Source organism: Xiphophorus maculatus, chromosome 16, assembly GCF_002775205.1.
Source record: "Xiphophorus maculatus strain JP 163 A chromosome 16, X_maculatus-5.0-male, whole genome shotgun sequence".
Taxonomy (NCBI): domain Eukaryota; kingdom Metazoa; phylum Chordata; class Actinopteri; order Cyprinodontiformes; family Poeciliidae; genus Xiphophorus; species Xiphophorus maculatus.
The window spans coordinates 18447835-18472638 of record NC_036458.1 but is presented as its reverse complement, the minus strand read 5'-3'; the positions used below and the strand labels follow the sequence as shown (position 1 = coordinate 18472638).

Sequence of the window (24804 nt, the reverse complement as noted above, 5' to 3'; positions counted from 1 at the left end):
AGCTGAAGCACACAAGTGGTGACCGGCGATGCGTAAAGCATCTGAAGCAATGACGTATTCCGTTTTAAAATGTCACAACTTTTTTTTTCTGTCTGAAAAGTTTATTTATTGTTTGTTATGCCAGGAAACAGCTGGTTTCCTTTTTAACCCTTGGACGTTGTTGCGCGTCTCTCGGCTCTGCTCTGTTGCTGTGGTTTCTCCATGAATCACTCTCTTAAATTCAGGCATGCTGCGATCCGTCTGGTTCTCAGAGGAGGAAGACGACGTGGGGCGTGACTGCAGCTGAAGTTTCTGTTTCGTTTCTCAGCAGAGGGAAGACGTTCGCTGTTGATTCGTAAGTTTTCTTTGGTTCTTAAGACTTTTTTGAATTAATGTCAAGTTTTTTTTTTGTAAGGACCACAGATAAGTGAATTGGACCAATGTGTAGGAGGGAAATCATTTTGATAGCTGCCTGAAAACAAAATATCCATCCAGTGGACGTATCTCTGGAAGACTTAACTGTTTTTGAAGTATATTTCGTAATTCTGTTTGGACGGAAAGGGGCGGACCGGTGACAAAAAGAGAGTATATTACATTTAAGGGTTGATGACAGACAGTAGCAAAGTTAACTAAAGATCTTTTTGATTTGTGGCTTTCAAATATTGTTGGTTGCAAGATGGTGAGTAGAAAAAGAAACTTCCTCAGTTTTTTTGACAGTTGCTCTAAAATTAACAGGCTGCTTAATATGTCGTCACACTGAAATGTTTCAGGTCAACAGACGAATTTTTAACATCACAGAGAGAGAGAGAGTAGATTTCAAATTCAAAAATACTTTATTAATACAAAAGGGAAAGTAAATAATTGACTGATTGAAGTTAAAATATAGAGAAAGCCACCTGAACATATACCAAATACTGTCGTCTGAACATGTTATTTGAAACGGACGTTTCAAATAATTCGTCGAATCACGACTTATTTGAAATTTACCACTTCCTGTGAAAGCAGAGTTCAGTTTCATAAAACGCTTCCGGACCTGATCTGTGCCAGACCCGCAGAATCTTTAAACAAAACTCGTCTAAAATTACAATTAAAATAAAAAAGTAGAATAGTTTAATTATAGAGACGGTTTATCTATATTTATAGCTTTGAGAGTTTTTCTTTCTCTGCGCTGCGCTCGGCTCGTATCGGATAAACCAGCAGCCCCTTAAATCCAACCAAATAATACTAATAAAGTCAAGGATAAGGAATATTACTGAAACAGTAAGTACAAATATACAACATTCAAATTTCAGAGGCATTTTCAATTCAAATACTGATGGCACATATTTACTTCCATACAAGGATATCTGGATCTGCCATCAAGGCATTTACTAAACCATTAAACGTTTACAAAACCATTTACACTAGTATATGATAATTATTTTAAACCACAATAAAAAATTTTTTTTAAATTTTATAAACAAACGTAACCTCGTGAACTAGCCTGCCTTTCTTTTAAAAAAAGGCTCATATTTTCCGAAAATAAAGAGTAGATCAAATCGGCAGCTTGTCAAACTTAAACAGCAGATATAAAAGTTGCTTAAAAAATAACATTGTGGTGACGTCTTCCCTAAAGGTGTAGTTTTATTTATTTAGTTTTAAAATAAACCTCTTTCGTTTTAAAGGGTTACGTTTTAAACAGACTAAATGTGGAAGCCTACCTTCAGATTAAACATCTAGGACAGAAACGTCGCTACAATTATGATATGTAATATAAATCTAAGATCTCGGTCTAATGAAATAAAACATTATGTTAAATACACAGAGCAAAGGAAGTAGGAGGGTTTTAACTACAGACTTACCATGTAGATGAGGAAAAAATGGAGGAGGAGCTGCACTTTTTTTTTTTTTTTTTACTTGAACAGTAAAACGTTATCTATGGTCGGTTAAACTGAACATTCAGCAAATTAAATTTATTTATCGTCTTCCTCAAACTTCTAACATTCTTTTTTTTTTTTTTCTCAAATTTTACCAGGGTAGTGTGACGCTCATAAAACAGCAAGAGATACGAGTGTAAAACTTTTATTTTTGGTAAACTGTGTAGCTGTCTGAATATTCAACTACAAAATGTATTTGAACAAACAAAATCTATAAACTCTCAATTTTGTCTTTATCAATCTTTCATTTCACTGTTAAATTCGGTTAGAAAAGCAGGTAGAAGGAGACGGCTCAGCTCACAACACATTGTCAAAAAATTCTGCAAGACAATAATAAAAAAGTTTGTGGGAGTAATGTCTAGCCATCTGAAAATCTGTTTCATTTAATTACAAGAAAAAATGATTTTTCCCCCCCCTGCCTGATACAGTTTCAATCTTATCTTATCCTAAAGTTGTACTAACTTTATTTTGAACAAATAAAATAAAGGAATCAAGTGCGTCATGTTGTGCTACCCATGAATATTTGGGTTTTCTGACGAAGTGTGTCAGTGCAAACGGGTTAACAGGTTGGATATGCTGATGATTTCAGAAAGGTTTTTGTTGTTCATAACTGTCCCTTCCTCACATACCTGCTCCTCCGATTCCTACTGACCTCTTCTAGTCTGAAGAGGGGACGCTGCAGGTCGCAAACCCACCAAGTAGGCGTGTCACAATAAACAATGAATCCATAAACTGAAACAAGCTCAATAATTTTCATTTCAACATTTTTCCACTCTCTTTCTACCGCAAATGGTCTTCAGTCTGGTGCTTTGGTCTCAACTCTCCCTTTTTTTTTTTTTTTTTGAAAGACAATTTTGTCTACAGAGACTTCACGACTCATTTTATTTGTTGCTTCTGTTGTTTTGTTTATTTATTTTGGATATTGGATTAGAATCCAGTTCCGATGTTTAAATGTTCATCAGAATTTAAAGTTTATTGATCATTGCAAATGTATTCTTGTGTTGTTCTTCCATTATTAACTTTTATATTACTTGAAAATTGCCTCAAAACAACAATGTTATCGTTTATCGCAATAAGTTCTGGAACAATTTATCGTCTGGCAAAATGTGTTATCGTGACAAGCCTGGCACCAAGTTCACCTGGTTTTAGTGTTGACGCTGCATGTCAACCTCATGTAGACCAAACTAAACATGATCCGATCTGAGCTTAGACTTTAAAAACTTTACAAGATAAACAAAGAAAAGTTTGTAGATCATGTAAAAATATCAGATGGCAGCAGACTTCGCTTGATTCAGTGTGGGGGGGGGGAGGTAAAAAAAATCAAAAAATGTCTGCCTACAGGCTTCATACGCCTTCATGAAACACCCTTTCTACTGGATGGAATATTATTACATTTTATATTTTATCTTCAGGATGAGGAGCAAAAAGCAGCAACAATCCCTCAAGTTTTTTTTTTGTTTTTGCTCCCTTACAAGTAATAAATCTAAATGAGAAGTGAAAAAAAAAAAGTCAGACGTTGGATGCACTTACAAGTTTCTTCTTTCTCACTTTAATGATGAGATTGTAACACTGTTAAAATGAGGAAAAACTCCAGCAGAGGTGTCATTCAGCTGCCTTTGTATTTGATTTGTACTAATGATCCCCCCATCTATGTGTAATATACAGTTCTTATACTGTGCATTGGTGTAAGAACGCATCCTGACTGAACCTTTACAAGAACAAAGCAGTTATTTGGTTCACTGACGGCTGTTTGCAGATAAACCACCAGCCAGTCACAGACAGCAGGTCGGTGGTCCAGACGAGGACCGCCTGCTTTCCAGAGGCGGCAGATGTGACAGCAGGATCCAGATGTGTCGTGTAAGAGAGAGCTGAGCACGTCTCTGGAACAGGACACAAACCTGCAATGAAATCATTTCGTGGTGAAGGTACTGAGTTTTATTCTTTTTATTATTATTATTTCATGCTTGGACCGTACAAATGTTTTTCCTCAATTTTGTATTTTTTTACGAGTCATGAACCAAGAAGAGTTTTATTTACGACCAATACCCGTTTTCTTAAGTCTGAAACTTATGAGTTTCTATTTATGAGCAATGGCACACAAAGGCCCATATGATTCTCTGGATCTAATAAAAATGTAAGTAAAACATGCTGCAGATTTCCTTGAAAGACACGTTTGTTTTGAACGGTACAGAGAATAAAAGCGTTTCGAGATTATCACCATTAGGTTTTCAGCCTTAAACAGACTTTAGTTGGGTTTGAACGTGATGCACGAACAGCAAAAAGAGGAAAGAAAATCAGCAAAAGTTTTGTTGTTTTCACAGATGGAAATAATCATGAGAAACCATGATTATTATTATTATTATTTTTTATAACAGTAGCAGATAAACGTATGTCTTGTGTCCAGAGTTAAACATCACCTTTGATTGTTAAAGACATTATCACATTAAAATGCACCAAAGTGTGAAAACTTGTAAATGTTTTCCTGTTCTGTACCGACTGAGACAATTGAGAGTTTATAAAGAAAGAGATGAACCTATGAAAAACATTTCTGTGGTTCTTTCTTTCTCTGATGTTACATGTTTTGAAGTTTGAAACTTAAGCCAATATAGAAGAAACTATATGAAATTTTGTTTTATCAGCACTGCATTAAAAACCTGACAATTGCAACAAATGTAGTCTGTCTCATCACAGCGAAACCTAAAATCTTGAAGGCTGAGACAAAAGTTCACCATGGGTATTCACAGTATTTTTTTAATTTTTTTAATTTTATGGAATAACTGGTTATGTCTACATTTCCTTCAATTTCTAAACGGTTTCTTTCTCAAGACAGACTGCAGTGAGTAAGAGGAGAAAATGAAGAGAAGGTCTTCGCTACGGTCCGACTCTGGACAGGAAGAGCTAAGTTTAGACGCAGAACATAATCTAAGAAAAAGAAAGAGCATCGACTATCATGATGACGATGAAGATTATTATTATTACGAGGAAGACGACTGCTACCGGTTTCTAACACACGAAGGTATCCGGTTTTTAAATCAATCCACTCTGCTGAAAGCAAACGTCACTTTAAGCATTTCAAACTGTATTTTATTGAGACAGCAAAACGTTTGTATTCGCTTCAATTGCTGAGGAATATTTGAGGAATAAACTGGCTTTTCTGTCTGCAAGATCTAGAACTGTGGCCTGTAAGCTGTGGGGACAGAAAGGGAATGATGGACGTCCAAAAGCTGGCGAGAAGTAAGAACGTCGAGTTTGTGTGAGATGATTAATCGGATCGTGACAACAAGCTAAAGGTAGCGGGGTTTAGTGGAGAAATGCCCTTATTTTTTAGGGGATTTTTCAATGTTATGATGGCAAATGCATGAGAAAAACATCCTGCTATGTAAATATTAAAAGCAAATTCATTTTTAATTGTTTCTCCACGTCTTATCTGTGATGCGTGTACGACTTCGCTGTGCAGGTGAGGAGTGTATCGAGTGTGAGGGCCGCATGTTCACCCCGCCTGCCTTTGAGGAGTTTGCAGGAAGAGGCTCAGCTAAAAAATGGAAATTCAGCATATACTCTGATGGAAAACCTCTACAACACTGGTTTGATGTAATCTAGGTTTTTTTTATGAACCTATTTCAATAAAATACTGTTTTTCTTTTCATTTAATGAACATTTTCCCTCATCACAGCAAGGCCTTCTGGACACTGAGGGATACAAAAAATGGACAAAGACGAATAAAGTAAGCGAGTAACACTTGGATGCAAAACCTGTTTTTTTTATTTTTTTTCTTCAATAACACTATTATTTTTTCGTCCAACAGAAGAAAGGTAAAACACTTCAGAACAATGGAGCTACACCAGCTCATAATTTAAGACGACGCGACGCTCCAGGAGCAGGAGAGTCAGGAACAGAAGCTACGGACGACTCTGAGAACGACGATGGGATTCCTTCACGCTTTGGAAGCCGGTTACTGAGGACCGAGGAAGAGAAAGAGAGAAACGACTCAGACCATCCAGAGGAAAAACAAGATGAGAAACCAGATGAAATGGAAGACGACAGGGATGATAACAATAAAGACCTCTGTGCTCCTAAAGGTAATATCTTCTTCTTCTGTTGTGGATTGCCACAGTGAATCATCTGTCTCCATTTAATCCTGTCCTCTGCATCCTTCGCCTTTACACCAACTAACTTCAAGGCCTGCTTTTTCTCCATCAGCGTCCTTAAAACGACATATTCTTTCGAATCATTCAAACAAAGTCTGTTCCTTCAGTCAGAGTTTGTATCGCTACTCCTGACCAATGATGGATTTCTGAAAACGCCTCCTCTGTTTCAGAACCGGATCCGAGGTTGATCATCTCAACACCTGAAAAACTCGCGTTGCAGATGAACTCCATTGTCCTTCTCGAAAGAATGTCAATGGTAAGATGAGCAGCTGAATTTATCCAATTGTTTTTACAACATCACCCAGGTTTTTGCCTGCTCTCTTGGTTATTGAGGTAAATATCTTCCTCTTTGAAAATATTTCCACTTTAAATGCACCATATATGTAAAGATATGCCTTCTGAGTCCGACTTTCATTGCAGCCCAATGGCAATAATATAAAAATGTCAAGGAAAACGTTAGAAGAAATGGGATAAAAAGCCTTCTTCATCTCCATGAAAAGTCAAAGCTTTGATTGATGAACTAAAATATTCTGACACGAATGGATCAGAGGAAGAGTTGGTTATATTCACACAGAAAGAAGTTTGTTTCTGATATGAAACTAGATGTTATGAAGTACTGATATGCCAGCTGATGTTGGATTGTCATTTTACTCTGTGGAGGTTTTCTGTTAAATCTGGTTTTCTCTTCTGTGTCATTTTAGACGAGGAGTCGCTGTCAGACCGCCGCTGTGGTACATCGACTCAAAGGTTTATACGTTTTAATATATCCATATTTTCACAACCTCCTCATTTGAACTTGTTTTAAATCAGAATTTATATGGTTGATTGTATCATTTTTCAATCGCGATCAAGAAATGCGTATGAAAAAGAGCATGAAAACAACGAGCCGCGGTTAGCTGGAAACACAGCCAGGAGTTGCGTTATGATGTCAGGATGTGTTTCTGTGTGTGAAGGAGCCAAATCCAGCCGCGCACAATGACTAAAACGTTACAGGCTGTGCAAAGCGAGAGTTCATCTATTAAACTGACTGAAGATTAATACGTAAAATAAAATCTGGGGCGTTAGAAGTGCCTTTGTGAGCCTGCTGCTTTATTATAAAATTGAATATAATTTCAGATTTCTGTATAATGTTTGTCCAGGTTAACTTAAATAATGATATGTTATTGTTCCAGGTTTAATTTTCTAAACTACAGAAAAGTAATTGTTAGGGATGCGCAGATATGAACATTTGGGTCGATGTTGATATCCGATATTAATACTGCTGCTATGGCAGCATTTATCGATATTTTTTTTATCCGATTACTCGATTAATCGTCAGAATAATTAACAGATTACAAGACTACTAAAATAGTCATTTACAACAGCCCTACTACACAAACCACAAAGCAGCTGCTAAAAACATTTAAAAAACTAGCAAAGCAGCACTGTCTTACCTAAGACAATTTATGCTCACAAACACAGATGCCTCTGGTCATTATTTAACTTTTACACAAAGTATATATTTGTGGAAAATAATATTTTACTGGCTCTGACTGTTTTTGCCAGAAAAGGCCCATTTAAAATGAATTCTCTGCTGTAAAAGACAGTAAAATGGGAGATTTTACCTAATTTGGTATTCACTTCTGTTTTTTTAACATATTGAGCTTTTATGGTTTTACGAGATGCTTTGGTGAAGCTAACCGACATTTTCACCATGTCTGATAAACTGTTCCACTCTGAGGTTCTTAAATTTCTCTCTTTAAACCAAATTTTCTTTCCCGTAGACGATGAGGAAGGAGACGGAGATTCAGAGATGAATTACTATGAAAAGCTCGAGCCACCGGTGGAAAGTGAAACGGCAGACGTGGCCACGAACACTTCTCCCCAACAAGAACCGGTCGAGCAGAAAATTCACAAATTACCGAGTGAGTACACAAACCAAATGCAAGATCAGTGGAAAAACGTTAAAATTTGCGGTACCTACAATATTTCAAGTTTGCAGGGCTTTCTGCTGAAACTTTGACCATGCCTGGTCCGAGCGCATGTGACATTCACACAGATGTGAGCTGCTTGGACGAATTCAAATCCCAGACGATGTCAGAGACGAGGTAAATTGTAGGAGTTCATTTACTTCAGTGGTGCCATCTGAACAAATGCGCCCCGGGGTTACAGCTTTCCCCTTTCCTCCCAGAAGCGTCTGCGATTCGGACAGCACTCACATCTCGGAGCAGGTGGAGACCCCAACGTCGGGGGTCTTAACCGGTTCCGATGTGGACACGATGGATCTGGATCAGCTGCAGAGAGAAACTCTAAAAACGCAGCTGGAAGCTGCAAGAGAACAAAGGGAGGCTTCGAGAGTACAGAAGGAATATTACACTTTGAAATTGCGCCTTTTACAAGTTCAGATGAAAGCCGGTCGGTTCAGTTCATCCATGTAGGTTGTGATGCAACTTTAGCAAACTCTGGGAGGGATGAAGCATTTCCTGTTGCAAGAAATTACAAAAAGAGTTGAGGATTTTATCATTGCAGTGCCAAGAGAAGATTGAGATCATCTGTGGAATTAAACTAGGATCCCAGGGAATAAAATAATGTGAATGGACATTAATTTTGAATGGGTATTGTTTTTATATGTAAATAGAGATGTATATAGAGAGGCTATATTTTAAGTTTTCTAAAGTATCTTGTTTTACAGATAACATGACATTTTGCTCACTGTCTTCCTGTTAATTTTAACATAATTATGTTACAAGGTGGTTTTCTGACAATGTTGTTTAAAGTTTTCATTTGTCTTGTTTCAAGGTGGAAATAAAAACTGTAGATTGCTTAAAATGTTTACATCAGATGTCTGCCGGGACAATTTCCTTAACTTTTCTAAAACAAAGTCAGCCGGTCGTACATATCAGCACCCAAATAATCTAATAACCTTCACAAATTCATCTCTTTGAAAAGAAAGGTTTCCAACTTTAAAGAAGCCTTTTCAAGAAAAAGCTCCTAAGAAATAGAAAAGCAATTTAAAAAAAAGGAACGTAAAATTATTTTAATATTACATTTCATCACATTACAACCGCAAACTGGAGTGGATTGTATTAAGGTTTTATTTTTTTTGCGAAAAGCCAACTGTAGAAGAGAAGGACAACCAAACATGGTCGCCAACATTTATCAACGAATGAAAATCTGGAATGTGTTCTCTACATTTTTTTTTTTTTTTTTACACTCATCCCCTTTTGCTCTGATGCTCCAAAAGAAAATCCGGTACCAAGTATCGCCTGCAGAAGTTGTCTTGTAGCTGAAAGTTTCAAACAGTGAAATAAAACTCAGGAAAGCAAAAGACCAATAAGGTTTTATTGCAGGTTGTTGATGCAGTCAAAAAAAAAAATCGACAACATCCAGCAGTTTATATTTGTACGCTCTTATTTACAGATTATCAGTTGTTTCTAATGAACTCTTCCCTATTCAGCCATTTTCTCTTCATCATCATCATCTTTTTCCATCTCCTCCTCTTCCTCGTCATCTTCATCAAAGTATTTATCCTCGGCGTCTCTGCTGACGATGTCCAGGTTGTCGTAGTCGGGGTTGTCGTCCACCTCGCTGAAACACACAAACACTAAAGTGCTTCATGTTCTAGGGGTGAAATATTTTTACTGAACATTCCAGGAGTTACTTTCACTGTTGAAAGCAAATATCCAAATGTTCTTTGAAAATATTCAAATTCAACAACAAAAAAAGAGTGAAACTGCAGTCGAATCCAACAAATTAGCTCCTTTATCAGATTGCGAGTACCTCTTGAAAATGGACAACTTTTAAAAAGCAATTAAATATACCTTTCATACGTTTCCTCATTTAAATTATTTATTGTATGATCTAATTTTCTAATTTTAAATGTTTTCATTAACTACAAGTGGAAATCTATCAAACTGATCAGAAATAAAGCCTTAAAAGCATTTATCTGGTGGGCCACCAGGGGGAGCTGTGGAGGCCCTCAGAAAGCTGGAGGGGAAAAAATGCAAAAATAAGAAGACTGATTTTATTGAAATTTTTTAATCATAAAATTTAAGCTGTTTTTTGAACTATAAGCAACATTTAAATTGTTATTTATCATGCTCATTTCTGATTGGCTGCCAGTCAAATTCATCAAACTGCGTTGCTACTCAAGCTAGCATAGCAAGCATGAAACGGGCACGTTTCTGACTAGAAGAAAACTGAAGGAACTGTTCTTTTGCTAAATGAATGTATTGATTATTGAATAGTGAATAAAAGTTAAGGAAAAAAATTCCAAAAGTGGATGTTTCTTTACATATTTGTGGCTTTTCCCAGAACAGAAGCTACGGCTATTTGAGGCGCGATGGCATGAAAAAGTTTGGGAGAGAATTTTATACTGTCGTATTTAGGTTTCACTTCTTTATTATTATTGAATTGTAGAAATAAATTACATTTAGCATTTTATTCTCACTTGTAAATGCATTTTTTAAAAAAAAGTAAAACGTTACTCGCTTTAGGGGAAGTTTCTAGAAGTTTACTGCGCTAACTGTGACCGACCTGTAGTTGAAATCTTTGTCTTTTCCGTCTAGGAATCGCTGATGCATCCGACTGATGAACTCCTCCCTCAGCAGAGCCTTTTCCTCTGCAGTGGGCTCCCATCCCCTCTGCTGGACTCCATCTTCTGTGTAACAAACGTTCAGCAGCCGGATTGAGACGGGAAGCAGAAGACGTAAAAAAAACAAAACAAAAACTCATATTTTTGGGTATTCTTTTAGCAGTTCCTTACCGTCGTCATCTTCGTCCTCCTCTTGGGCGCCGTCTTCTCTGTCCTGCTCCTCCTGCAGGCGGTTCTGGATGAGCCGCTCCTGGTAGGAGTTGAGGAGGAGATTGGCGAGCCCACAGGAGCCGCCGCCTCCTTGTCCCTCCTGCGCACCGTCCAGCATGGCCTCCTGGGAGCGCTCCAAAACCTGGAACATAAATCAAAGCCAGCAGGTTTTATGAGGCTTCGTGGAAGCTACACACACACACACACACACACACACATAAATATTGTCAATTTAAGAAAATACAAGTGACCTCTTCATCAGTCAGAAACTGGCCAATATATTGCTCGTACAGCAGCGGCTCCCTCATCCGCATCTGTTCCTCGCTGAAATACTCGCCGTCTGCCAGAAGAGTAGAATAATAATAAGAAAACCAAATAATCAAGATTTACAACTCCAGTTTATTAGAAATGCTTTAGAGAAACACTTTAAGCAGTGAAAACGATAATTAGTGAGGATTTATTTTATATTTTTTATGATTTACCCAGAATACATAGAAATATTGAAAATCCTCATGATAAATATAAGGAGTTTAATCTGAATGCCTCCATTTTTACTTCATTTCACGTTGGGCTCCCAAATGGACAGAGGCACATACACCTCCAGATTGTGCATTAAGACTGGTCATTTCATCTGTATGTAATTGTCTCTAGACTTTTTTTTTGTTCACTTAGATTTTAAGTGTTGTTAGTGTATGTTTCATATTCTATCCATGAATTGCGGATCAAAATCAACGTTAAAAATAACTGGTATATTTAGTAAATTACGTTTAACTTATTTGTCTCTGTTAAATAAGGGAGAAAGAAACAACTATTTCTCAAATACAAAGTTCTTGTTGTTTTTTTTTATTTTGCCAAAGTTAAAACCCTGGAAAAATATTGACTTTTAATCATCCCACCATGGTTCTTGATGGATGATGCCACCAGTTTTTCCTCCACAGCGGTCCCCATGGTAACCCAGCCCGTACCTTTCTGCAGCGCTCTGAGGGCAGCGTAGCGCTGGTTTCTGACTCTGGTCCTGTTGGTGCATCCCGCAGGTCGCGTCTGCACCAGCCGGCTGTAGTGCTGGGCCCTCGGGTCCAAGCTGACGTGGGCGAAAGCAGGAAGGTGCTCAGGCTTCAGGTGGCCCTGATGATGGAAGAAGGTACATCACACAAGAGACATGACATCAGTAAGTTGAGCTCTTTTTTTTCCTTTTATTTAAATTACTGCTGTTATTTATTTACTGTGTCTTTGTCAGTGAAACAAGAATGACCTCTGCAGGCCTCCTTGAGGTCAGGTTGGACAAGTTCGGTTTGTTTCATTTGTCCTGAGGATCTGGTGGAACCCTTTGCTGTTTAAAAGCTGCCATTTTTTTTTTACTACAGTTCATTGTATTTGTACACTACAACATTTGTACTTTGATATTTATGTTTCCCTATCTCAATATTTCTGGGTCTTTTTGCATGCCATCTCTCTCTTTTTGATATTGCCTTTAAAGTGGGTCCTAAGTGTCCCAGGGATGAAAGTGTGTTGGTGCCAAGTGTGTGAGTCGACCCGAAAACAAAAGCAAAAACTTGGTGCTCACTGATGCTGGTCACCAAACTACAGACACGCTCTGAAAGGCCACAGCTCCACGAGCATTGTGAAAATCCAGACTAAAGTTTGTGAATGCTCTCAGGAACAAAAACATAAAAAAAACGGAGACATTCCTAGTGATCAAATGAAACTGAGATATTTGACTATAATGATCACCATTCCACGAGGGAGGCTCGTACGCCTGAAAACAACATCCAAACTGCAGCACAGGAGAGGCTGCATCACGAGAAAGAAACTCGGATCACTAATCAGAGGCAAATTGTCCCAGTCCGATCTTTAAAGCTTTAAAATCTTTCCCCACGTTTCGATTGGCAGCCAGAAGACACATAAGGACACTTCCGCATACAGTAGCTGTGCAAGATCTATTTGTTGTTCCCTCGTTGCTGTCTAGTCCTGTGTCCCGCTGGCACTTACATGGTACCTCTCCAGGAAGACCAGCGGCCTGCTGCGGTACTGATGCAGCAGCTCCTCCCTCCGCTGCCCGAAGGTCAGCTCGGCCTCTCCGATCTGCTGGCTCTTCACGGGGCTCCCGCTCATGGCTACCGACTCTATCATGGCTCCAACGCAGCTGGGCTCTGCCTGTGGTTAATAACGCAGTTAGCAGAGAAGCACAAAGAATCCAACCCAAAAATAGACAAATGAGGAAAAACCCCTGGAGCCTCACCGAGGGGTCCAGCTGGGCGACCGGCTGGGTATCTGTTCTGTGTTTGGGTATGTAGAGGTCGCATGTCTGTACAGGAGCCGCAGGTTCCTCTGGTAACACCGTCCTCTTTTCGCTCTCACACGGCCTGGGCTGGGCTCTAACGGGAGGGTCGATCTCCCCCCACATAGCTAAACTCCAGCAGGCTTTACCTGAGCAGATAACGCGATGAAATAAACGCCAATTCACTGCGCGTGCTGTGTCGACGCCAAAATGAACGAGTGCGTTTTTAAATATCTACATTCTAACAGTTATTTAATGCTTAAAACACACTACATTTACATGTTTTGCTAACTGTTTTGGCTGCCATCATAGTCCGTCATGATTATGGTCCCCCCCTTGTTTGCAAGTGAAATGTTGGTTCCGTTCTCAGCCTGTGGCGTCAGCTTTTGTCGCCATCTAGCGGCGGACCGTTGAACGCCAACCCCAAACTATTAAAAAAGGTGTATGAATTTTCTTTTGTAATCTTATCATTTTCTTGGATTTTCTTTTCATTTAATGCGGTCTGTAGTTCCTTGTTTATTTACTTTATGTTAATTCAGGTCATTTTCTATGCCATATGCAGCCAGAAAATAACAGTATATTAGAATCTAAAAACTATGTTTAATGAACAGGTGCCCTTACAGTAGAAGATCAGGATTCTGTTATTCATGTGAAGCATATTCAAAAATATTTGGCTAAGATACGTCTGTAAAAACAAGCTGGACAGGGGTTGGTTTCCCTTCTGCATTGTGGCTAGCTTTATCTCCCTCTCAACAGTAGGGGGCGCCGTTGTTGTTGTGGTTTTCCATGAGCTGTGTATTTCACAGCGCAGTCTCAGAATGAGGGCTGCAGTAATTATTACATACTTACACCTACAGTTAGACTCATACATTTCTGCTGCATTTCTTTTCAAGTCTCCACCTTGAGGCCAGTACACACACTACAACCAGCAAATCACATGAAAATAATCTGTTACAGATCAGATCAGATCGAAGAGACCAGCTGGTCTTGCTATTTAAACCTTTGGCAGAGAGTACAGAGGTTATGAGATATGTAATGAAAGAAGAAGAAGGACGAGGGGGCAGGGTGGTGTCAGTTGAGTGTACAGTAAGTAAGTTAGTCAGGAGTGTCACTTCTAATCATCGGACATCACAACCAAATACTGCAATAGACAGTGCAGAAGTTTTATTCAGTTTGTTGATACTCACTCCTTGATGCTATTTAGATTTTATGAAATAATGCATTTGAAATCATATCTGTGAACTACACATCCAGACTTTGACTTGGCCCGTACGTATAAAGGATTAACCTTTCAGTTGAATTATACAGCTGGCCTTTGATTGGGCAACACGCAAATCCACTTTGATCTAGACAATTTCGTTGTACCCAAGGCTGTTTTTTCAGGTTGTTGTCTTACTAGAAACTACAAGTCCTTTGTAGTTTCGCTCTGGTACTGCCCTGTATCTTGTCATGTATCAGATACAGGCCAGTATCTGACACACGATACAGGGCACGATACTGTATCATTTATCGGATGATACACTTATTAGGTACGTGTATCGGACCAGCTTCCTTTCACTTGCTAAAAAAGAGCTGCTGCCACCACCCTGTGTTGCTATGAAGATGGTGTCTTCAGAGCGATGAGCAGTGTTGGTTTTCCCTTAAGGAAACCATCTTCTGCTTGTTTAGAAGATTTACAGGGGTGGTCATTTCCCGTGCTAATGCTATTATTGTTGACTGCTGCAAACAGACAATGTTAGAAGAAAAACTAAACTAACTTTTGTGCCAAACGAAGGCTAACGGAACTTGAGAAAGTGGTAATCTTTGACCGTTTTGAATCGAGCAGCTTCCTGTAGGGATCTCACAACTTTCCCTAAAGAAATAGAGGACATGTTGCCGAGGCGCAAACAAGACAAATAATCATCAGAGAATCATAAGAGCAGGTGTAGGAGGAAGAGCAGCTGCGACTTTGAGCTAATCTGACACTTGTTTACAGCTTTATCGTGTTGTAGAAAAATGACACCAAGCTCTCGCCGTTAAAAAGACGAGGCTCAGATTTGTGACTTTTTATGAGATTAGATAAAACAAAGTCACGACCCGTGTGTGATGTGAAACCTGAGAAGATAATTACAAAAGTACATCAAAATGTGAGATGCGTGGCTTTAGTATTAGCAATCTGGTTTCAGACTCCAGTTACATTAGTTTAATATGCCGAAGTTGGTTCTGGCACATATTCTGAGCAGTCGTTTGTTGTTGAGTGTTGTATTAACGACGGAGCAAAATCTAGTAACTTCATTTGTTTAATTCATTCCTTGTTCATTTCTTCTTTCTAACACGTTCTCAAAACTCAGTTCGAATCAGTTTGACCTAATTCTCAACGAGACCAAATGGTTTAATGGTCGGAGGATTTATGCCAGGCTCTATTTTAGATGATGTTCTTGCGCTGACAGGATGCTGTGGTTAACGCGTCCCCGTTTCCATCTAGCCCATAACATTCGACTGCTTCCCCTGCCGAAGCGTTCCCAGCTCAAGCAGAAAACAAAACAAAAAACTGCAACATGCAAAGAGGTGAACCCTTCCCGAATTATCCAACACGCCTGGCAGATTTAAATGTTCAAATATTTTCATTCAACCATTTTCCCAAGAGAAAAAGAAAACAAGGAAAAGCACCTACAATGACACACACACAAACAACCTTTCAGTTGAATTATACAGCTGGCCTTTGATTGGGCAACACTCAAATCCACTTATAAATCCAAATGATAATGTGAAACAAACACATCATCTGAATTTTTTGGGTTGCCATCCATGGTTTAAAAAACTTACTTCCATTCTCTTAATAGGAAAATATTTTTTTTCTCCCAATGCACAAAAGACTAGAATGACTATATTCAAATTTAGTCTGGCCAAATCTGAATCTCAGATAGAGCAAACAAAGCTGTCAGTAGATTGGGTTCAAGTTGAGAGTCGGGATTTTCTGAAATTATTTGAAAGGTCAAAACCCAGATAGTGAGAGACAAATACATATGAAACATTTTTTCACTTTTTGGGCGGACTTGTTTGATGTAGATTGAAATGATGTCTGTCCTTAGCAGCTCTTTGTCATAGTCATTGTTGCTCTTAATTCCTTCCAGGCAGAATAAACTGCATGAGAGCTGAAACTACTGCAGAAACGAGGTCAGAGCCTAAAGAGACCGACATCAACAACAGCACGGCGTCCAGAAGGTCAAGCTGCGTACGTTTATGCTCAATTTGTTCTTTCCAAATTAAGAATCCGTCATAAATCTGATCCTCCCTGATGGTGATCAGGTCACCGACTGAATTAAGAGCAGCTGCTTCCAGGAATCTTGCTGATACGGCATAAAAATAAACCTGAAGAGCCTGATAAGGTTGGCTGGTTGTTTGTAACACAACGCTGTGTTGCACATTTCTTTGTGTTTTTGTTCTAGTTTTTAGTTGGAAAAAGTAACTTACAAGTAACTTTTCAGCAAGATACAAGAGTTTGTTTTGAGTCTATGATTCCTGAATATTCTTTTTTTTATTATTTTATTAAAGTACTAGTTCCACTGGTAGATTTTTTTTTACTTCAAATGTAATAAGTGAAAAAACTAACTAAGTTACTTTTTCAAGGAGTAATCAGTAATCCGATTCGTTGATTTAAAGTTACTTTTTCAAAGTAATTATACCATCACTGTGTGTAGAAATATTCACACTAGAAACTAGACTAAAATACCTGGTCAGGTTTTGTGTGTTTTTTTTGTTTGTTTTTTTTTTAGTGTGCTTCCTCTCTCCTGATGGACTGATGAGTTATTTTAGAAAACATATTTAACACAAAACCTTGATAATAAAGCCCCTTAAAGGCGTTTTCCTTCTCACTTTTCGCCAGCTTTGTTGTGTTCGAGTCAAACTTGCCGATTTCTCTTGAACGCAACACCAAGCCGTTGGCTGGATTTAATCCCGACTGACAGACGTGAAGAAGCTACTTAGGTTATTACCTTGGAAACGGGCCCCTCTCACCTCCTAACGCCACGTCACATTACGGGACATCACCTGGGAAAGAGCCTTGATAACAGAGACAACCTCTAGTGTCAGCGGAGGTGAACGGACGATTCAAACCCGGAGGCTTGAGGAGGTGACAGACAGAAAGCAACAGAGACAGCGCTGACCCCATTAGCAACCGAAATGACCCGTAAAACACCGGCAGACCGGACGCAACATCAAAACAGATCATTTAACGGTCTTTCTCGTTTCCTACAAATAAAACAACCCCCGGACCCCCCCGTAGAGGAAAAAACATTCGGATATCGCTGTAAATGGTCGAATTTCGTTTTTAAAAGAAAAAAAAAAACAAACACGACACGGTGCAACACGGCGGTGGCAGTAGCAACGGTTGCTATGGTGATATGACTTGCGGTAAATAAGCAAACTGAAAGTGTCCCTTTCTTTTTACTTTGGGCTAATAGCAGACCACAGAAAGTCCATCAAATTACTAAAAAAAAAAAAAAAAAATCATTCCATTTTAGTAAAGAAACTTTTACTGAAAAGTTGAGTTTGGGAAACATGACCTTAGTTGTATTTTCTTAATAACTTGACCTCTTTATTTCCTCTTTCCTTGGTTTACATTTGTATGCTGCATTTAAACAGGTTTAATCAAAACCATTGCAGACATGCAGCGCATGAAAGAATGTACTTGGACAATTATATAACTTAATGGGATTCCAGGAAGTTCTTCCCAGATTTGGACATTATATGCAGTCATATTGCACTGATAAACATTATATTGCGGTTTATGTGGCAGAATGGCCTAGTAAAACCTCAGTCCTAAATCTAGCTAATTATCTTGAAAGCTTGAAAACTGATGTTCAGAGATGTTTGTCCATCTCTCGCTAGCTAGCTTGACTTGAGCCCATTTGCAAAGAAAAACGAGCAAGAATCTCATTTTCTTGATGAAAAATGTAAAGATGCTCTGAAAGAGAACAATGGTTCTCCAAAGTAACGACTCGGGTCTATATATTTAGACTTGGGAAAACTATGTAGAATGAGTTGATATGATGACAAAATGTAAAAAAATAAAATAAAATTGTCTGAAACTAGCAAACAGTAGACGATGAAGTGAAGGACGCTGCGTCTCTCAGGCCTGCTGTCAGCTCTCTGCTCAACTTCTTCTTTATGTCATCATTTCCAGTTACTGCTGATGTGCTGCAGACAGACCTTTATTATTATTATTTTTAGATAGTTTAAATTGGGGAAGTTTACAGTTTCCTCACGTTGCTGGTAAGAAATTCATGCAGCTAATCGCTCTCTTAGAGAAATCATAGACGTAGAGATAATGTGGAATGATTTGCATCGTTTTTATTAGCATAACCACATTTCTGAGTGGCTCATTTTCTCGTAATGGATTTGGATTTACAATCAAGCAGCAGTTCAGTCATCGTTCTGCATTCACTGGCGCCACCCAGTCAAACAGGTGGTTTAGTTTTTCCTCTGCTGTGTAAATCAAACATGATCTTTAGTCTAAATCGACTTTGTTAGCAGGAAACAGTCAGAAACAAACATCGGGAGAAGGAAAAGTCGACACAGTTGTAGTGTTAGTGTGTTTATAATGATTTCTTTAGGCCTTGATCAAGATGACAGCAGCGGGGTGCGCACTGATCTCATCAGAGGCGCTAAGTGAGCGGTATTTGCCGTTTGAACGCGCGCGGCCAGGATGCGCGCCTGTTAGTGTCTATCACTGGCTGAAGGACTGAGTAAAGCAACAGCTGTGGCAGCCTGCTTGATCACACACTCACCGACATCCGACACACATGAAGGCACACACACACACACACACACACACACTTGTCTCAGTCAGCCTTTGCAACAACAGGCAAAGCGCTTCCTGAGCTCCACGGTGGTTTGAAAGTGGCTGATTTATTTATTTAACCAAGTGGATGGAAATCGTTTTTGATCACCTGTGATTGCTGAAAACACTTCTTTTTGTTTCTTTATTTTTTATTTCTTTACACTTCTTCAGTCTGCAGGATTTTCTTTCATTTCTTTTCCCCCCCTGTGGACCTAAAACACTGAAGACTTGTGGCAGATGGAGCACCTACAGGGCGTCTGCATCGACCCCGCCCCTCTCAGCGCTCAGCCAATCAGCAGCGACATGGATGAACGAGCCGTGAGATTTGCGATGGAGCGTCGCGCCTGCCTCAGCCTCAGAAAAGGTGGGAGGTTTGGTGGAGTACAGATTTGAACCTTTATTTGAATCTGGGAAAGGTCACCAGGCCGGGTGGTCACCGTGTTCGAATCCCGGTCACCAGGCCGGGATTCGAACCTGCGACAGCCACGTTGAAGACTAAGGCCTTCCTTATGTGGGCTGTGCTTAACCCCTGCACCACCACAGCACCCACAAAACGCAGCTTAATTTCTAAGGTGTATCTTCAGAGCCGACGTGCCATTCAGGTTTATTTTCTGAGCTGAGGTGATCGGATGACTTGCATGTGGCTGGGCGTCAGATGGGCCCCAGCCAGCCGGCACAGTGAGGCACACATCAGTGCATGACCTCATCAACCTGAGCTGCGACCGGCATTTAAACCCTGGGAACTGTTCCCATTTCAGCCTCAAACTTCAACGTACATCAGAGGGATTTAAGGCTGTGGTTTTCCACAAGTCAAAAAGTCGTTTTCTCTCCAATCAGTTTGATTGTTTACATGTCGTACCACTGATTCCCAGTTTAAAGTCTAGATTTTGTTGATTGGCTCCCTGTGGGGGAGCACCGGACTTATAGTGACAAGATATTAAAACATTCAAGTGTGTGAGATTCATATCATAAAGCCCTCCACAATATTCACGGTTTTCATTCACTGCAATGTCATATTCCTCCTCAGTTCTCTTGCCAATAGTTGCAGGTCTCTTTTATACATGACATCTTCCTGTGTGTGTGCTGGAAGTTTCCAGAAATGCTCTATTCTTCAGTTCATCTTTCTGTCCAGGGGGATTAGGATCGCAGCGGTTGCAAGCAGAAAACTGAGCAGAGGGAGAATGAGGAGGACGGTCTTCATACACTAACAGCTCAAAGTAAAGTAAAGTAAGGGACGTTTACGGAAGGAAGCGCTTGCCAAATCTGCAAAACAGAAGACTGATTATGTTTGTTTTGTAACGCAGAGTTATAGAAAGCCACCGGCAGATGCTGTACATATCTAATAGATGTCTCAGTGGTGAAAGACATTCAAAGCCAAACTCCAGAGGGAGATCTGTCTACTGCATACATTTCTGAGCTGGGCGTTAAATATACGGCAACATATTAACGCCATAATTTAAATGTCTTCGTGTCTCCCCGGGGACAAACAAACTGTAAATACAGCGGGGAGAAAAAAAAATGCACGTGGAAAGACAAAGATAAATGTTCCAGCGTTTCATCAAGCTGATTTATTTGATTTTTATTTTCTGCCACCATTACAAGAATTTTGCAACAACACAGGCAAGCGGAGCAGCATAGGGGGCCAGTTCAGCTGCTCTACTTCCATTTAGCAAAAACATGGAGACAAATGACCATGGAAAATGTTTAAATTGGAGATATATTTTAACTGTATTAGTTTCTGTCTTATTTTCAGCTGACTCTTCTGAAATTCAACAATCAGATCTGTGGGTAAGCTATAAATAACTGAGTGACCTCCTCCTGCCGGTGGATCTATATGAGAATCACATAACCACACGCACTTTTCAGAACGGTCTGAGTAGTTGGTGGAAAACCGCTTTAATCGTCGGCTCTCCAAGCGAGTGAGAAGCTAGGGGGTGTCACAGTATGTGTCCAGAGACTGAAATTTTGTCTAAAATTGAACTTCTTGGCCTACAAGCAATAAGTATGGTTTAGCGATTGGAGCATTAATTGGAAAATAATTTCAGAGGCCCGTTCTAGAAGAACTGCAAAGATCTAAAGCTCAGATGGTGAAATTTGTCGACGGGCCAACGGTCAGACGCAAATCGGGCCTTTCAGGTGGAGAAACAACAAAAGATGAGTTCTGTTCGCCAAAAGTCACGTATGGGACGCGGCAGAACACGTTTGGGTCCGATGATGTAGAAACTCACATAATTAAATCTCCATTCAAAAATACCACTCATGAAGAAGACAATGTCTGTCACCCCGAACACACTGTTCCACACTGCTGCTTCCATGCAGTATAAATTTAGGATTGCTGAAAAACAAAACATGCCACACCATTCAGATATACAGTACATTTATTTGTACACATTTTGACACCCCTACGTTATTTCTCTTTCCTCTTAACAATTCAGCAGAACAAAAGTGAGTCTGCAGCTGCTCCCTCTCTGTGACCCCCGACAGAAAAATAAAATAAAATAAAAATCACGGGTAAATGAAACGTTGAGACTTCAGAAATGGCTCCCCATTCATTACGGCGCTGCACTTGGACTGTAACTGCTGAGCAGAGCCACGCTCGGTGCCGCACAGCTGACATCTGAGCAACGAGCACACGCTCCCGAAATAGACTGCCATCTTCCCTGCCATCTCTGAGCGTAAATCACACGACAAGTGTTTGGTATAATACGAGCGCAGGTTTTGTATTTTTATTTTTTTTTTTAACAACCACACGTGTTGTGGTTGTTAACTGCGGCCGTCCGTGTTGTGCCTGCAAACATCGGACGTGCTGGGGCTGTTGATAGTCTGCTGGTGTCCGGCCTGCAGCAGGAGCCAGCCCGGTCCCTCCCAGGCGGAAACACAGAACTCGACCTGCGTCTGGCTCCGAAATCAGAGCGCAGGAATTGTTTTGTGTCCGAGGCTGCGGAATGACGCGCATATATTGTCCGCAGGACGATTTGGGGAAACTCCGAGACATCTGATTAGTGCTTCTTTAAATACAATAAAACACGGTTTCTAAACCTGAGGGCGCGACTTTAATCAAGTGCACACAAAACCGGATTATTTTAGCAACATGAAAAGGGGGGAAGGAGTCGTCTGGTTGGTTTTTTTTTTTTTTTTGCATGTAGGTAAACAGAGATTTTACAAAATGACAGGAGAAAAGTGGATGTAGAGTTGAGGATGGAAAAGAAGGGAGAAACAGGTGAAAAGATTTCCATTTAAACTTTTGCAAAAACCATGTCTGGAAATTGCAATGTACAGTCTCCTTACAGCGCTTTTCTTTAAAGGGACCCGTTGCTGTTTTCATTTCTTTACAAAGCTGGATGACTTTACAAAATGTTTCTAGATATAAAGAGCAATAATGAATGTTGCAACCATGCAGTGTTTTGTTTCTCCTTTGGACAAACTGAATTCCTAAGCTAAGCAGATAAGTTAAACTAGCGTCCTAAGTTGGAAAGTTTGAGGTTTGTAGCAATGTTGAGCTCCAACATGGCCGCCGCATGACTAAAACACAGGGACACTTGAATTTCTAAACAGCTCAGATGACGTTCTTACTGTTTCCATCTCATTAAATGAGTCACCAGATAGCCTGTGACTGTTTAATGTTTGCATGCATGAAATCCTGGGCAAATTCTTTTATTTTTTTTACTATTAGCTTGTTTTGCTAATGCCAGAAAGGTTGCATAAAAATGAGCAATTAGCATGTGTTTCGTTTTATGGTAATTTAGCTAACATGTTATGAGAGGGCTGGTAAAACAAAACAGGACTACTTTCTTTCTTTCTTTCTTTTTCTTTCCTTTTTGCACAAGCTCAGTCGTTTTCTTAAAGCTTTTGTCCCTGAATTTATGTGATAATCAATTTGAAAAGCTGCATCTCTGCCCTCTTTGTCTCGTGTTATTTTCAGTTTGGTGATCTGAAACCTGTAAGTGTGACAAAAAGAAAAAAAGGGCAAAAATAACGAGAAGAAATCCATAAGGGGGGAAATACTTTTTTCACAGCTCTGTTGATTTCTTATTCGGTGAAAAGGGAAGTGAGCCGAAAGGACTCAGAAACGTTTAGTTTTTAACATTTTTAAGCTGCTTGATCCTCCTTCGAGGCACAGCTGATTAGGTGACCCCCTCAGTGCGCTTAGACCAAAAAAAAAAAGCTGCACAGTTATGTGCTGACATATAACCCCAGTGAGGATGTGTGACACAAACCTCGGTAGTAAAAATGCTCCCAGGCACCTCGTGTTGTTACGCCTCAGAGTTCAAACCGCTGATCTGCAGACAAGAGTTTCCTGCTCCTTCATAACTTCATGTCACCTTGGAAGTTAAGCTCTGTTGTTTTCTGAGAAAACCGTGACGCTGAGTAGATCTTAAGAGTTTTGCATGGGGCTTCAACTCAGAAGCTCTTTCGGGTGTGATACCTTTATTCAGTTTCTTTTTTTGTTGTTGTTTGTGGGTTTTTTTTTTTTGGTTTTTTTTTCCTACAGACTGTCAGTGAAGATCAAGTGATACCGCTTATCGCGCCAGCGTTTTATCTAAAACTCGAAACAGGAAGCAGCTCGAGTGTGAGCTTCTTCAACTTCCCGTTGTATTGTGTGACACAGTCGCCGGGGCTGTTCTCAGAGAGGGCCACGACTTTTGACTAGAGACGATAAAATCCTCAAACTTGTTGCTTTCAAAAGCTAGCGGCATTCTCGTATTTTTCTTTCGTGCTCTGCTTGATTGAGCAATGACTCTACTTCTGAGCTTTTTTGCATGTCTAGGAGCAAAGGTGGGGGAGAGATGATGCATCACTGGTTTAATGATGCATCCCAATAAACCTGGGACTGACGTTTGCGTCTTCTTTTTGTGGTTCAGTTCTTCAGCTGAAGCTGCAACAAAGAAGCAGAGAAGCGGTGGAGAGCTGTGGAGCCATGCCTCGTAAGTAAATCCTGCAACCAATTTGTGCTTTTTTTATATAAATGAAGCAGGGATATGTCTAGATACGAATGTGTTTCTCTTTTATCCGGACAATAAAGACTTCTTTGTATAATGACATCTTTATAAGTGATAACATACCCGGTTCAGTCTGCAGTTTTAACTCCAGTCAAACTAAAAAAAAGACTAAATATGTAGTTTTCATCCACTTCTGCTCACTAAGTGTGAACTTTGCAGACGCCACGTTCTCTACAGTTTTCGACTGTTGCCTTTTCACTGCTAAATCACTGATTGGAAAAGACGCCACATTTTATCAGCAGCAAACATAGCCATGTTGAAGCAGCTTGTGTTCGGATGAGGCTCACGTCGAGCAAGGTTAAAAATGTTACACACGCGAGGGCGAATGATGAGGTCACGTCTCAACCGGGCATTCGTTGCTAAATAAAAAAAAAAATACTGCTAATTATTTATTCATAAATTCAACCATTTATGGGTTAAGTCTGGATTTAGCATAAAGCGCTGTGTTATACTGTATATGTTTAAATATATTTCCTTTTCATTCATTGGTTTGCCAGTTTATCTGTTTTTACTATATTGTTATTTTAATCTGGCGCCTCCCTGTTTGCCCCCGTTTCTTGTGTTGCTCTGGGCAACCATCCGTATGGCGCATAAGGAAGCTGCTGCTGATCCCAGCACCTGTTACGACTCCACCTTAAATAAATGTCGTCATGACCCAAACAAGTTCTAAAAACAGTAATGGTAAAAATGATCAACCAAAATGCCTCGTGAACACTGGATACTGCTGCTTTTCTAACTTCCTGGGACAGCTGTCTGTGCTGCATTGCTAATGCTATGACATTTTGCTCTTGGTATCATGCTAACGTTATAAACGTATTGAGAACATGAGTGCAACGAGGTTTGACTACCTTAATAACGGACGAACATATTTACACGAGT

The 24804-nt window shown here is 39.7% G+C and overlaps 3 protein-coding genes across 10 annotated transcripts in view; 2 read left to right on the top strand and 1 right to left on the bottom strand.

The window, feature by feature from the left end:
* The first annotated feature begins 43 nt into the window (after positions 1-43).
* On the top strand, positions 44-9248 carry LOC111611595. 4 transcript variants are annotated; one of them, XM_023348639.1, is made up of 12 exons: positions 44-334; positions 3652-3820; positions 4726-4911; positions 5061-5129; positions 5353-5486; positions 5569-5619; positions 5701-5974; positions 6214-6299; positions 6745-6790; positions 7807-7947; positions 8025-8130; positions 8214-9248. In XM_023348639.1, the coding sequence occupies exons 3-12, from the start codon at positions 4749-4751 to the stop codon at positions 8458-8460; spliced, it is 1317 nt and encodes a 438-aa protein (XP_023204407.1). In that variant the 5' UTR covers positions 44-334; positions 3652-3820; positions 4726-4748; the 3' UTR covers positions 8461-9248. The 4 variants fall into 4 exon arrangements, with proteins under 4 accessions (XP_023204407.1, XP_023204408.1, XP_023204406.1 ...); XM_023348640.1 differs by having other exon boundaries at positions 4722-4911; positions 8217-9248; XM_023348638.1 differs by having other exon boundaries at positions 4722-4911.
* Positions 9249-9345: 97 nt separating this feature from the next.
* Positions 9346-13451, bottom strand: ccdc97 (coiled-coil domain containing 97). The gene is made up of 7 exons (XM_005806060.2): positions 13066-13451; positions 12816-12980; positions 11792-11951; positions 11078-11166; positions 10788-10968; positions 10559-10682; positions 9346-9610 (listed from the first exon to the last, which is right to left on the bottom strand). Exons 1-7 carry the CDS (start codon positions 13228-13230, stop codon positions 9472-9474), a joined length of 1023 nt encoding a protein of 340 aa, XP_005806117.1. The 5' UTR covers positions 13231-13451; the 3' UTR covers positions 9346-9471.
* The window catches only part of LOC102233930 (MKL/myocardin-like protein 1), a 33950-nt gene continuing 21060 nt past the window's right edge, over positions 11915-24804 (top strand). For 2 of the 5 annotated variants that reach the window (XM_023348631.1, XM_023348629.1), the window contains exons 1-4: positions 11915-11994; positions 16218-16318; positions 19097-19289; positions 23788-23850. In XM_023348631.1, coding sequence (XP_023204399.1) covers positions 19163-19289; positions 23788-23850 — 190 coding nt within the window. In that variant the 5' untranslated portion in view covers positions 11915-11994; positions 16218-16318; positions 19097-19162. Of the gene's footprint in view, positions 11995-16217; positions 16319-19096; positions 19290-19323; positions 20153-23138; positions 23702-23787; positions 23851-24804 lie in introns of those variants that run through there. The other 3 variants (XM_023348632.1, XM_023348633.1, XM_023348630.1) reach the window with 3 other exon arrangements.

Excerpts from the sequence above, each read along its gene's own strand:
- LOC111611595 (XM_023348639.1), top strand. The coding sequence starts at position 4,749 with ATGAAGAGAAGGTCTTCGCTACGGTCCGACTCTGGACAGGAAGAGCTA. Across the intron at positions 5,130-5,352 it reads CGTCCAAAAGCTGGCGAGAA|GTGAGGAGTGTATCGAGTGT; the intron begins GTAAGAACGTCG and ends TTCGCTGTGCAG. Across the intron at positions 7,948-8,024 it reads GAAAATTCACAAATTACCGA|GGCTTTCTGCTGAAACTTTG; the intron begins GTGAGTACACAA and ends TCAAGTTTGCAG.
- ccdc97 (XM_005806060.2), bottom strand. The coding sequence starts at position 13,230 with ATGTGGGGGGAGATCGACCCTCCCGTTAGAGCCCAGCCCAGGCCGTGT. Across the intron at positions 11,167-11,791 it reads CCTCAGAGCGCTGCAGAAAG|ACGGCGAGTATTTCAGCGAG; the intron begins GTACGGGCTGGG and ends CTCTTCTGGCAG. Across the intron at positions 10,683-10,787 it reads GGAGGACGAAGATGACGACG|AAGATGGAGTCCAGCAGAGG; the intron begins GTAAGGAACTGC and ends TTTGTTACACAG.